The sequence below is a fragment of the Centroberyx gerrardi genome, chromosome 10 (assembly GCF_048128805.1).
Source record: "Centroberyx gerrardi isolate f3 chromosome 10, fCenGer3.hap1.cur.20231027, whole genome shotgun sequence".
In the NCBI taxonomy this organism is placed as follows: domain Eukaryota; kingdom Metazoa; phylum Chordata; class Actinopteri; order Beryciformes; family Berycidae; genus Centroberyx; species Centroberyx gerrardi.
The window spans coordinates 2,585,178-2,597,938 of record NC_136006.1 but is presented as its reverse complement, the minus strand read 5'-3'; the positions used below and the strand labels follow the sequence as shown (position 1 = coordinate 2,597,938).

Sequence of the window (12,761 nt, the reverse complement as noted above, 5' to 3'; positions counted from 1 at the left end):
TGATACTACAAACTTTTACAAGATGAAGATAGCACATATAAGATCTCAAAGTCAGTATTCAAGACAAAAACTTGACTTCCAAAACTTTAATTGCCAAACTAGTTTTCACTCAAAGAATATTTATGCAAAGCAAGGCAAAAATCAATTATGACACTTATGGATTCATGTTAAATCCACTTGAGAACAAATAATATGTACATGGTGTAGTTAGAATGGAATAGTTTTAATATAGGTTGTTTTAACTATACGTTCGGGAAACCAGCCTCGTTGAATTGTTAACTTTTATTGTGTAGAATCAGAGTAGGGGTTTCTGGCACAACTTCACCTACTTCCAAGGTGCATGGAGAAGGGAAAAAGGTCTAAAAAGGTAAAAACTCCAGCAACACTTGTAGTATATAGAACAACTTTTTTTGTGTACCAGTTTCTTACCAGGCAATATTATCTTAGTGACCATTATCTTAGTGACCATTCAATCACTGATGAACCTGTGCTGATTTCAGTGGCATACAGTAACTCTCCTACTGTTTCTGACTGTTTCTGATCATGAACATAACATATCACCGACCCTCCTTACATATAGCATTTACAGACGTACAGATTTATACCACTTCTACATCATTTACATTATTTCCAGATATGGTTTCCGTTACCATTGCTGGAAAAAAAAACAACTCATCAAACATAATCAACATCCAGCTGCTACAACAGAAACAGTATTTAGATGTGTGCTGTTCCAGTTAGCCCCAACAATTGTGATAGATATTTTTTTTAAAAACATTCTACAGGAAAAATGAAACCAAAGCATTGTAAATATCAGGTAAAATAAGAAACTTAAAAGCAACATAAAGAAGTAACAGCAGGAGTAAAAACAATTGACAAAATGTATGAATACAAGGACATAAAATCATAACTTAAAGCTTGGCTTGCACAAGTGTGGTTTAAAATGCTATTTTAAAAAAATATATTGATTTTGCTTAAGGTCATAAGAAACTGAAGTATCTGCACAGGAAAAGGTGAAACACGTTAAATGTACAGCCACATAAAACTGAGCCAATGCACATGAGCCATCAAAAAGTGTTATTTATGTATTGTTATTTCATCAGCTCAGATGAGCCATTCGAGATGTTAATGTTGTTGTAATTGAAAATAAAATATAATAAATATTTATTTTTATAAATTTATATTTTTTTTATAATAAATAAAAGTTAGAGCAATACAATAATAATAGTTTGAAAATATACATGCTTCTATTCATTGATTATTTACCCTCCTCCAGATGAGAGCTGATGGTCCAGCCTCCCCCCTCTACTGGACCAGAATAAAACAGATGAAGAGCTTTTATAGCATTCTGGTGGTTGAACAATCATAACAAGCAGTGGCACAGCCCCACCTGTTGTCACCAGAAAGAACTGTGCAAACAAATGATGTTATTATTAATTCTCAAAGATTATTATCTGCTATAATTTATTATCTATGAATATAGCATCTTCCAAAATTGCATATCATTTGTGTTAGGATTTTGAACTAAAATCGGGAGAACGCAGTCTGAAGCTGCTTCAGACTGCGTTCTCCCGATTCGTGTCCGCAGTACTGTGGCGTGAATGTGGGGCTAGCCCCTGTCTCACAATGCAATGTGTATTGTACGTGGGAAAATATGAATACGCATGCTCAGAGTGTTGGTGTATTCAATGTAGATCACGCGAATTTGATGACAAGTGGGGCTGACAGCCCGTAGCCCCACTACAGCGTCATTTCATATTTCAGAGTTGATTGGCTATCTGTCTGTCTGGCGCCAACATTAGTCGGCAAGAAGAGGGGAGACTTTCTTAGTTTAGCTAACGCCAGCTAACTTGAGAAAATGAACGAAGTGGATTTCATACTCAAGCACAGGTTTGAAACCCTTAATTTGGAGGAGAAATTGGAATTAAAGCGCCTTGGTGCCCACCAGCCACGGGATATTGTCATCACTCAAACTGCTGGTAAAAGTAACCGCGGGTTTAACGTGGAGTGGTTTTCAAAGAAAAAGTGGCTAACGGTTAGCATACAAAAGAAGGCACTCTTCTGTTTTCCATGTCTGCTATTTGGTGGAGATGGTACTTGGTCGAGGACGGGTTACAAAGATTTTAAACATCTTTCTGAGAGGATTGCAAAACATGAGAGCAGCGGGAGTCATCTGGACAATGCTGTGAAGTTGGGCTTACTTGGAAGGGTAAACGTCGCTGCCCAAATTGACAGTGCATACAGGCGCTCCATTGAGCAGCATAACAAACAGGTGGAGGAAAACAGGTACGTGCTCAGTCGGATCATAACGTGTATTAAACTGTGTGGAAAATGTGAAACAGCACTGCGGGGCCACGACGAGTCGGCGGACTCTCTGAATCCGGGAATATTCAGATGCATTTTCGAGACCATGTGTGAGGGCGATTCGAGGCTTCAGAGGCACTATGACGCTCAGCCCATCTTCAAGGGGACATCCAGCACTGTACAAAACGAGCTGTTAGACTGTATGTATGAAGTGTACAGGGAAGAGATAGCCAAGCAAGTGGACGAGACATCATTTGTCGCCATACAGGCAGACAAGACAACCGATGTCTCTTGTAAATCACAAATGGTGGTTGTGCTGCGATACATGTTGCCTGACAATACAGTGACAGAGAGGTTTTTGGAGTTTGTTGAAGTCAAAGATAAAACTGGACTCGGCCTCTCTAATATCATCAAGGGTGGGCTGGAACCACTGAAGCTGGGAGACAAGCTGATCGCTCAGACTTATGATGGTGCGGCTGTAATGAGCGGGAACGTCCGTGGGGTACAGACGCTAATGAAAGAGACATACCCACATGCCCAGTTTGTTCACTGCTACGCCCACCAGCTGAACCTGACCTTGCAGCAACTTTGTTCAGCAAGGATGAGCGTCCTGAAGGTGTTTTTTGCAGATTTAACTGCTTTTGCCACCTTTTTCTCTGGCGCTCCAAAACGTGTTGCGGCTCTTGCAGAGGCAACACAGAGACGCATTCCAAGGCCACCCACTGTGCGATGGAACTTTAAAAGTAGAACTGTCAGTGCAGTTTGGGAGAACCGCGTTGCGCTGCTCCAGTGTATGGAGGACATACGCACACAACCAGGATGGGATGAGTCCACCATAAGTGAGGCATACGGCCTGTCAAAGAAACTCCGGGACAGAGCCTTTCTGCAGCTGCTGGAATTCTTTTCCTTGCTTATGCCAGAAGTGGATGTTTTATACAACACTCTGCAAAAACGGAGCATCGATGCACCTGGGATTAGCAGTGCGCTCACCCGTTTCAAGGAGAATGTCCAGAATATGCGGCAGCAAACTGATGAATTGGCCGCCAACGCTCATGATGGAGCAGACGAGCCAGGCCGACGAGTAACCAACACAGCGCCGGTGATGAAGGAGGCATGCGACACAGTCATCTCTCAGGTGGAACAGAGGTTTTCACAGAGTGACCACCTGATCGCTGCAAAGCTGGTTGACAGCTCGCTCTTCCCACAATTTGTCCTGTCATTCCCTACATCTGAGCTTGACTGTGCTGTGAAACTATGGCCTGTAGGAAACAAGGAAAAGTTGAAGTCTGAGCTGACCACTCTGTACCGCCACACTGAGCTTCATACGTAAGACGGCCCTGTCTCTGTTAACATCCATCCACGAGAACAACTTAGAGGAGGCTTTTGCTGAGACCGTCACTCTGCTGAAAATTATCGTAACAACTCCTATGACGACATCTGAGTCAGAGAGGAACTTTTCCACCTTGAAGAGGATAAAAACTTTCACTCGCAATACCATGGGACAGCTGCGACTCAACGCATTGGCCATGCTGTCCATCGAAAGCCAGCTGATTCAGCAGCTACATGACTTCATCCCCAAAGTCATCGAGAAGTTTGCCCAGAGGAAGAACCGCCGTGCCGCCTTTCTCTTCAAGTGAGCCCTCAGCTTTGGTGAGTGAAAGCATATTTTATCATCCTGCGTTTGTGGTGCTGCTCCGTGCATTGGCCATATTGTTGTGCTGGATCGATTGATATAGATGGTGACGAGTGTCAGTGTGTCCATGCTTATCTATTAAGGTTGTTGTCATAATGTTGTTGTCATAGAATGGATCTGTATCCCTAAAATGTTGTCTGTGCGCTTTGTGGTGGCCTTCAGTGGTGTTGAGCTCTTTGCTGTTCGCTTATGGCCCTGTAGGCTCATTTGTTCTGAGCTTGGTTGTGTCGGCTTAAATATTCCATCCTTAATTTAGGCTTGTGACAGTGGTAATGTAACTTGTGTAATTGCTCTCCTTCTCTCTCTCTCTCTCTCTCTCTCTCTCTCTCTCTCTCTCTCTCTCTCTCTCACACACACACACACACACACTCTCTCTCTCTCTCTCTCTCTTCCTCTGTGTATGTGTACAACACCTGCTAGAAGCAAGCCACTCTGTCATTAAAAGTGTTTTGTGGAGCCATGCACGGACCCATGACTTAAGGGGGCTTAGCCCCCTCAGTTGTATTTTTTGCCCCCTCTGTTTAAGCTGTATGTATCTATAGAAAAATAGCAAAAATACATGTGACTTAGCTGTTGTTTCAGAACAATGGACAGCGCTGTTTGTTGACGTGTTAAAAAAACACATCAGTAGCAAGAGAGAGTACTGTAGTTTTCCTGGTATGTAGCCTATCTATTGAAGTGGTTGGTGCCCCACCAATTTTTTACATATAAAAACGCCACTGATAACAAGTATAGGTGGGGGGAGCTGAAACACAAAACACACACATACTAAGAGCCAGTGGCATGAATGCAATCATTCATATCAATTCCATTAGAAAATATAGCCGCAAGCAGCGATTGCGGGGTCCAAGCACAATTTGATTGCTGGAGTTGTTCACAACGGCCAAACTTTCTGTTATTTGTTCTTGATGACTAATGACTTTGGAAAAGACAAGCCTGGATTTGAACCCACAACCTCCCACATGAAAGGCTGATGCTTTGTCTACTGAGCCAAGGAAGTCACCCGTTTGTTGAGCTATCGTTGCTATAAATAGTAACGGGCTACCAAAATATGCTTTGGCAGTCATCGCTTCGAATCCCGTGTGACCCAAAACTTGTTCAATTAAAATTTTGCAAACTACATATGAATAGATGGTTCTACTCTACAATAACGTATAGTTTATAAAAGACAAATGAATGTAATTCAGATAAGACATTAAAATTGTCTTAAGTAATCCGTTATATTCAAATGCTCTAATCGAACATTATTGTTCCTGTCTTTGACAGGTTAAGCCGAAGGTGGCATTCCTTCATCCATGCCGAGATATCGGCGAGCCGATATCCGTGCCGAGACTGTGGGGTCATCTGGCGGGAACGATAGGAGGAGCTGGGTATCGTCAGCATATGAATGGTATGAGAAGCCATGTGAGCGGATGACTGCACCAAGTGAGGTGGTGTATATTGAAAAGAGAAGGGGTCCAAGGACTGACCCTTGAGGTACCCCTGTGGACAAGCAGACACTTCCCCTCTCCAAGACACTCTAAAGGATCTCCCTGAGAGGTAGGACTCAAACCAGCGGAGAGCAGATCCTGAGAAGCCAAGCTCAGCGAGTGTGGAGAGGAGGATTTGGTGGTTAACCGTGTCAAAGGCAGCCGATAGGTCGAGCAACAGTAGAACAGAGGACTGACCGGCAGCTCTAGCTGATCGCAGAGTTTCTACTACAGACAAGAGCGCAGTCTCGGTAGAGTGTCTGCGTTTGAAGCCAGACTGGTTAGGATCATACAGGTTGTTCTCAGAAAGGAATTGAGAGACTTGATTAAAGACTGTACGCTCAAGTGTCTTGTAAAGGAAGGTCAGGAGTGAAACCGGCCTGTAATTTTCAACCTGAGATGGGTTGAGTGTAGGTTTCTTTAGCAGCGGGGTAACCCGGGCTTGCTTAAAAGCAGTGGGGAACACACCCGTTGTAAGTGAGGAGTTGATGATGTGCGTGACTGCAGGGAAAAGTGTGGGCGAAATGGCCTGCAGGAGGTTGGAGGGTATGGGGTCCAATGGACAGGTAGTGGGACGAGAGTCAAGCAGAAGTTTGGAGACTTGCTCCTCGGTGAGATGGGAAAATGAGAGGAGTGAGGCCCTGTTAGCTGGTGGCTACTGAGTTGGTCAGGCTCAGAGAACGGATTACTGATGGTAGAAACCTTATCAGTGAAGAAGGATGCGAAGAAGTCAGCATGAGCAAAGTTGAGGGTGGAGGTGGTGGAGGGTTGAGGAGTGAGTTAAAAGCTGAAAATAATTTCTGAACTTTGGCGCTGCTGATTTTCTCCTGATAATAAGTGGTCTTGGCACTTTTTAGATGGGAGGAGAATGCAGATAGGAGAGTCTGATAGTCACTGAGGTCACCGGGATCTCTGGATTTGCGCCATTTTCTCTCAGCTGCTCTGAGCCCTGCTCGTTGCTCTCTGATGACACCGGTGAGCCATGGACTAGTGGGGGTTTTATGAGCAGGTTTGGATGAGTGGGCAGAGATTGTTTAGAGAGGCGGCTAGCGAGGAGCAGAGTGTGTCTGTAGCCTCATTGACATGGAGTGAGGAGAACTCATTATGAGGGGGCATGGTAGCCGAGACCTCATTGGAGAGCTGAGCCGGTGTGAGGAACCAGAGGTTTCGTCTGAAGGAGACCATTTGCGGCGGAATGTGAGGATGTTCCGGTAAGGAAACCGTTAATTGAATAAAGAAGTGGTCTGACAGATGTAAGGGGGTGACAGTCAGATTTGCCGTGGAGCAGTTTCGAGTCATAATCAGATTGAGTGTATTGCCCGCTTTGTGTGTGGGAGCGGTGGAGACCTGTTTGAGGTCAAATGAGGACAGAAGTGAAAGGAAGTCAGTCGCTTGGGCTTTGTCAAGATGGATATTCATGTCCCCCATGACAATCAGTGGGGTGCCATCTTCAGGAATGGCTGAGAGTAGCATGTCCAGTTCAACTACAAAGTGCCCCAGTAGCCCTGGTGGGCGATATATGACAACCACAAATAGTTTGACAGGAGCGGTAACCATGATTGCATGGTATTCAAATGATGAGTTATTGCTTAGAGGAGACAGCTTAGTGAATTTCCAGTCTTTGGAAATGAGGGCACCCGTGCCACCTCCACGCCCAACGGAACGAGGTGTGTGGGAGAAAGTCAGCTGAAAGTGCAGCTGGTGTGGCTGTGTTTTCTGGACGGATCCAGGTTTCGGTCAGGGCTAGTACCTGAATGTCAGATAGGTTTGCAAGTGCTTGGATAAATTCTGTTTTATTTACAGCAGACTGACAATTCCATAAGCCAAAGGAAAAAGCGGAGGAAGTAGCTGTGGCTTTTCTGAGAGAGTAGTGGTTCTCAGGAATGCGCTGTCTTTTATGACTGATGCGTTTTTTCGGTTGCCCTGGATGACAGGGCTATATTGGTAGCACATGGTGAGTGAGAAGGCAGGCCAAGAGAGTAAATAAGAGTAGCTTATCTGTGTCCTTGCTCAGTGTACTCGCACAGGTAGACTCGAAGGTCTTTACCCAATTAGGTCTTCTCGCACAGGTAGACTCGAAGGTCTTTACCCAATTATGTCTTCTCGCACAGGTAGACTCGAAGGTCTTTACCCAATTAGGTCTTCTCGCACAGGTAGACTCGAAGGTCTTTACCCAATTAGATCTTCTCGCACAGGTAGACTCGAAGGTCTTTACCCAATTAGGTCTTCTCGCACAGGTAGACTCGAAGGTCTTTACCCAATTACGTCTTGTCGCACAGGTAGACTCGAAGGTCTTTACCCAATTAGGTCTTCTCGCACAGGTAGACTCGAAGGTCTTTACCCAATTAGGTCTTCTCGCACAGGTAGACTCGAAGGTCTTTACCCAATTAGGTCTTCACACAAGAAGGACTGACATACAAGGGCTGACGCTACAGCGCAGCTCATGTGTTTAAATATCAGGAAATGCCACAGCTGTGCCCAGTCACAGCTCGTTACCAGGGCTGAACCCGCCCCTTTCAGATTTCCACAACAAAGCAACAGATAGAGGGCGTGACCCGCGTCGGCTGACCCACCTATCGAAACTCAGAGAGTGAAACCAGGAAGTGCTCAGCCACAACAAAGCCTGACAACAGCCTAAGTCCAAATCTAACCCAGAAACAAAGATTCTAAACACTTACTGACCGACTGCTATCTCCTATGTCCTAGATCCAAGCTTGTTCAGCACCCTTGCACCCTGAGTTTCCCTTTAAATGTCCTCTTAAGTAGCTCCAAAGTTAGAACGTTTTTTCCATATTGTACGGCAATATCACATAGATAGTCTGTATCTGCTCATTCCAATGCTTCATTGAAGCTTTTCCACGCTTGTACTGAGTGTATTCAAAATATTCAAATCCAAGGCGCCATTTTTTATGACTGCACCATTATATCAAATGGAAAAAATCTAGATGTTTGTACACCATTTTATACACATTTGCCTGTAATTCAGCCTGACATATTTGGTATCTTTGGAAACCTTGGGTTCTTGACTAGAATTTTAAATAAAGTTCTGTGAGTTTTAAATGCCTTTGTAATGATGATGTAGGGTAGAAGTGTTAACAAAAGTGGTCCTCTGAAGAGACTACCCACCCAGTTACATATTCCATACTCCATATGTAACTGGTGATGTGGATAATTTCTTTAAGGCAAACGACCTGTGAGGTGGCTGCGCACAGTATAGGGGCACCTGTGCACCTGCCAAGGTGATGTGGATAATTTATTTAAGACAAACCACCTGTGAGGTAGCTGGGCACAGTATAAGATCACCTGTGCGCCACCCTATCATTGGTTATAATTTTGATAGAACAGATCCCCAAGCGTCCTCAAGCTGGAGAGATAGTCTCTTCATTTTTACATACGTAACCTTCCGCAGAATACTGCCGCCAGCCCAGGCGCCAGAAGCTACCAAGGGCTTGCCAGCCTCGCAAGACACTAAGGCTCAACCGGAGGGGTAGAGACGCCACTCAAACCAGCCTGCACCAGGCTGACTGACAGGGTAAGGATAAAGACTGCTACCACTGGGCTACGCCAAGCACCCGTTCACATTAATATGGTAGAACCGGGCTGCACAGATCTCACTAAGAGAGGCACCACACCACAATGCTCATGATGCAGCCATGCCCCAGGTAGAGTGTGCCCTGACACTCGATGGGAATGGTGCCCCCATGCCCACATATGCCTGCTGGATAGTATCCACAATCCAGTGGGATTGACCAAGGAGGTCTGGCTTAAAACAGACAAATAACTGGTATCCTATGGGCCAGTGTCCAACACATATACATCTTTAGCGCCCTAACCGGTCATACCAACGAGTGAACAGGGCCCTTTCCAGGGCTCGTAGGACTAGCTCCAAATTCCAGGGTGGGAGAGATGGCCTACACCGACTGCCCATGCATCTTCTAGCACCCTTGAGGAATTGGGACAACTGGCATCTCCATACTCAAGCTGCCTTAATCGTAGCCACCATTCCTCTGAGGGTGGAGGGTGACTTCCCTGAATCCAAGAGCACCACATCACAAAGGCCCTCCATCTGTGCATGTAGATAGCCCTTGTTGATGGTGCCCAAGCTCCCTGCAGTGTCTGGACCACTGACTGTGACAGTCCAATGGCTAACAGCTCGGTCCTCTTAGGGGCCTGGCCCAGAGCCTGAGTCCCCAGGGAAAAGGATGGAGCAGAGTACCCTGCACCTGCGATAGCAAGTCCCGTCACGCAGGGAGCTCTGATGGGATTCTGTCTAACATTGGCGAGATGTTGGAGAACTATGTCATGTGAGGCCAGTACGGAGGCCACCAGGATAAACCTCACTTCCTGCCTGTTGATATAAGCTGTTGCAACCACACTGTCCGTCGTTACCAGCAAGTGTTGGTAAGGAGCCACCTCTGATGCCATGCCCCCTGAGCACGGACCCCCAACCTGTCAAGGAAGCATCTGTTGCCACCAGCTGGCGATGTGTCATTGGGCAGAGTACACTCCCTCTGCCAATATAACTCCTGCTCTCCCACCAGCGGAGTGCTAACCATAACCGTCTGGTGACAAGCACAGTGGCCTGCAGGGGACTCTTTGGGCTCAATTCTAGACCCAGGAGACACCTTTGCACTGGGCGCATATGCAAGAGGGCCAATAGAACAGCCTGGACTAATGATGCCATGAGCCCAAGGAGGCGGCGACATGTAACAGCTGCCTCTCTTGCATCAATGTCAATAGCGCAGTTTGGGAATCCACTACTAGGCCCAGGTACTGCATCCTCTGTGAAGGCTTCAGCCTGCTCTTGTCCCAATTGAGGTGCAGTCCTAGGCACTGTAAGTGCTCCATGAGTAGGGACAAATGAGCCTGACATTGGTCCTGACCGTGCACAGGATCATGTCAAACAATTCATACAGGAGGAAGGGTTCTCCCTAGCTAAAGAGGTGTGGTTCTCTCCTAAACACAGCGCACATCTATCGTGCCCATCCTACACGGGCATCTGTACGGCACAACCAACACATGGCCTCGCCAATTCCCATGAGAGCACAAAAGGAGAAGCACAAGCAGGTGAGAATGAGCAGTAAGGCAGCTACACAGCTACCTGCCCTCCCCCCCCTTCTCTCTTGATATCTGAAACCTGATGTTAGAGGAGCTCAGCCCAGCCCACCTCTTTGTGTTGTGTATTCACCACCAGACCAGTATAAAGTTCAGCAGCTGCTTCTGTCTGGTTCAGTAGGGGTGTGGAGGCTACAGCAGTCTGGAGGCCTTCATTGTGCTAAACACATGATCTGCGGATTTCATTAATGTCTATGCATGGTTAATGTTGGCTTTTAATTTTAATTGCTTGCTATCTACAGTGATGTTATCTGGGCTCTTCTGTACAGCAAACTTCAGGGAAATCCTCCACTTAAAGCAGTATGGAGGAAGGGCCTCTCGCAAACATGTACACAGTCAGACTTGCAGATCATGAGGGATGCTTGGTGGGCTAGATGCTAGAGAACTCTGAAAGAATTTTGACTGATCATATTGACATTGACTGACACAGATCTTAACATATTTCACAACATGCAGATTAATGCATGCAGTCGTGAAGGATTGTATCGAATCATTAAGAAAAATAAATTACTGCATCATAAATGCACATGTGAACTGGTATATTATGCTTTAACATTTAAACATTTAACTTTGTTATTATGATAGAAAAGCAATCAGTGTGTCGTTGTCATTGCTTTTACTATTGTAGCTGATACTCTGTAAACATGGCTCTTGTGTTTCTGGGAATTTGAGAGCAGCATATAGCTCTAACACTGTGGCTCTGAACCAGTGTGGCGAGATGCACTCATTGTGCTATGGAGAGAAATATAGCCGTCTTGTATGATCATTCAGGAATTTTGCAGCTTTTTCAAGCAGTTATTTTAGTCTGCCTGGGAACTTTGTCGTTTGACCAAAGAGTACCTTGGCACCAATAGGTCTGGAAACCTGTCTACTTGTGACAGAGGGAGAAAATGAAATGTTGGAAAATTGGGCTCTGGCACTCTCACTCAAAGATATCATAGATAGCAATCGTATTGAGCTAGGCTTTCTGCTAGCCTCATTGTTTCACAGTGTGACACCCATACCTCATGCAGGAGCAATGGAGAACTCAACTGAGATTGTGTCATTTGTGCTGGCTGCTTACGGTAAAATTGGACAGTTAAAGTACCTGTATTTCAGTATAATGATCTTATGGTACCTCTCAATATTTGTGGCCAACACAGTTCTTATTGTAGTTATATATGTGGACAGAAGGTTGCATGAGCCCATGTATATATTCCTCTGTAATCTGTTTGCTAATGAAATATATGGCAGCACATCACTGTATCCTCTTCTACTGTCACAGATGTTTTCAGATACCCATGAAGTGAGTCTTACATACTGTTTTCTGCAGATATTTTGTATCTACACATCTACGTCTGTTGAGTTTTGTAGTTTAGCAGCCATGGCATATGACAGATATATCTGTATCTGTTATCCTTTACACTACCATGTTATTATGAACACAGGAAGAGTGTGCATGATCATTCTGCTTATATGGGTGTATTCATTTGTTAATATTGTGTTCTCATTTACACTCATCATCCATTTGAAATTTTGTGGGAATATTATTGACAAAGTGTTTTGTGACCACCATTTAGTGAGTAACCTTGCATGTTCAGTTTCAATACTTAACAATATATCTGACCTATTTTTTGCCTTTGTGGCAATTATTGTCCCATGTAGTCTCATTTCCTTCTCTTACATCAAGATTTTGGCTGTTTGTCTGAAAACCTCTAAAGAGACCAAGCAGAAGGCTGTCAGCACCTGCACGCCTCAGATTGTCTCTGTGTCAAACTTGTTCATTGGTTGCACTTTTCACTTTGTTGATTCTAGATTTGATGCAGCCCATGTGCCAGATAAAGTGCGCATTCTTTTATCCGTGTATCTCCTCATTTGCCAACCAATTGTCACTCCTTGTATGTATGGGCTTAATCTACCAAAGATCAGAGAAGCATGTAAAAGATTTCTGTTATATAAGAAATAAACATTTTGTTTGCAAGAATCTGTTTCAAATTCAAGTTTGTCATTCTGCCATATATGCAACACATACAGCAGAACAAAATGTCATTCTTCTCGGGACCAAAGTGCAAAAACAATGTAACACAACATAGAATACGAGACATAACAAAAACAAACGGCAAAAGTCCCTGAGTGCAGTTAAAAAAGAAAGTGTAAAAAACAGAATAAAAATACCTTAAATAAAAGCAAAGTGCTGTGTA

General features: G+C 44.7%; 1 protein-coding gene across 1 annotated transcript; it reads left to right on the top strand.

Moving 5' to 3' along the window:
* The first annotated feature begins 11,599 nt into the window (after positions 1 to 11,599).
* Positions 11,600 to 12,526, top strand: LOC139931958 (olfactory receptor 13C8-like). The gene has a single exon (XM_071925606.2). It carries the CDS (start codon positions 11,600 to 11,602, stop codon positions 12,524 to 12,526), a length of 927 nt encoding a protein of 308 aa, XP_071781707.2.
* Positions 12,527 to 12,761: the final 235 nt, after the last annotated feature.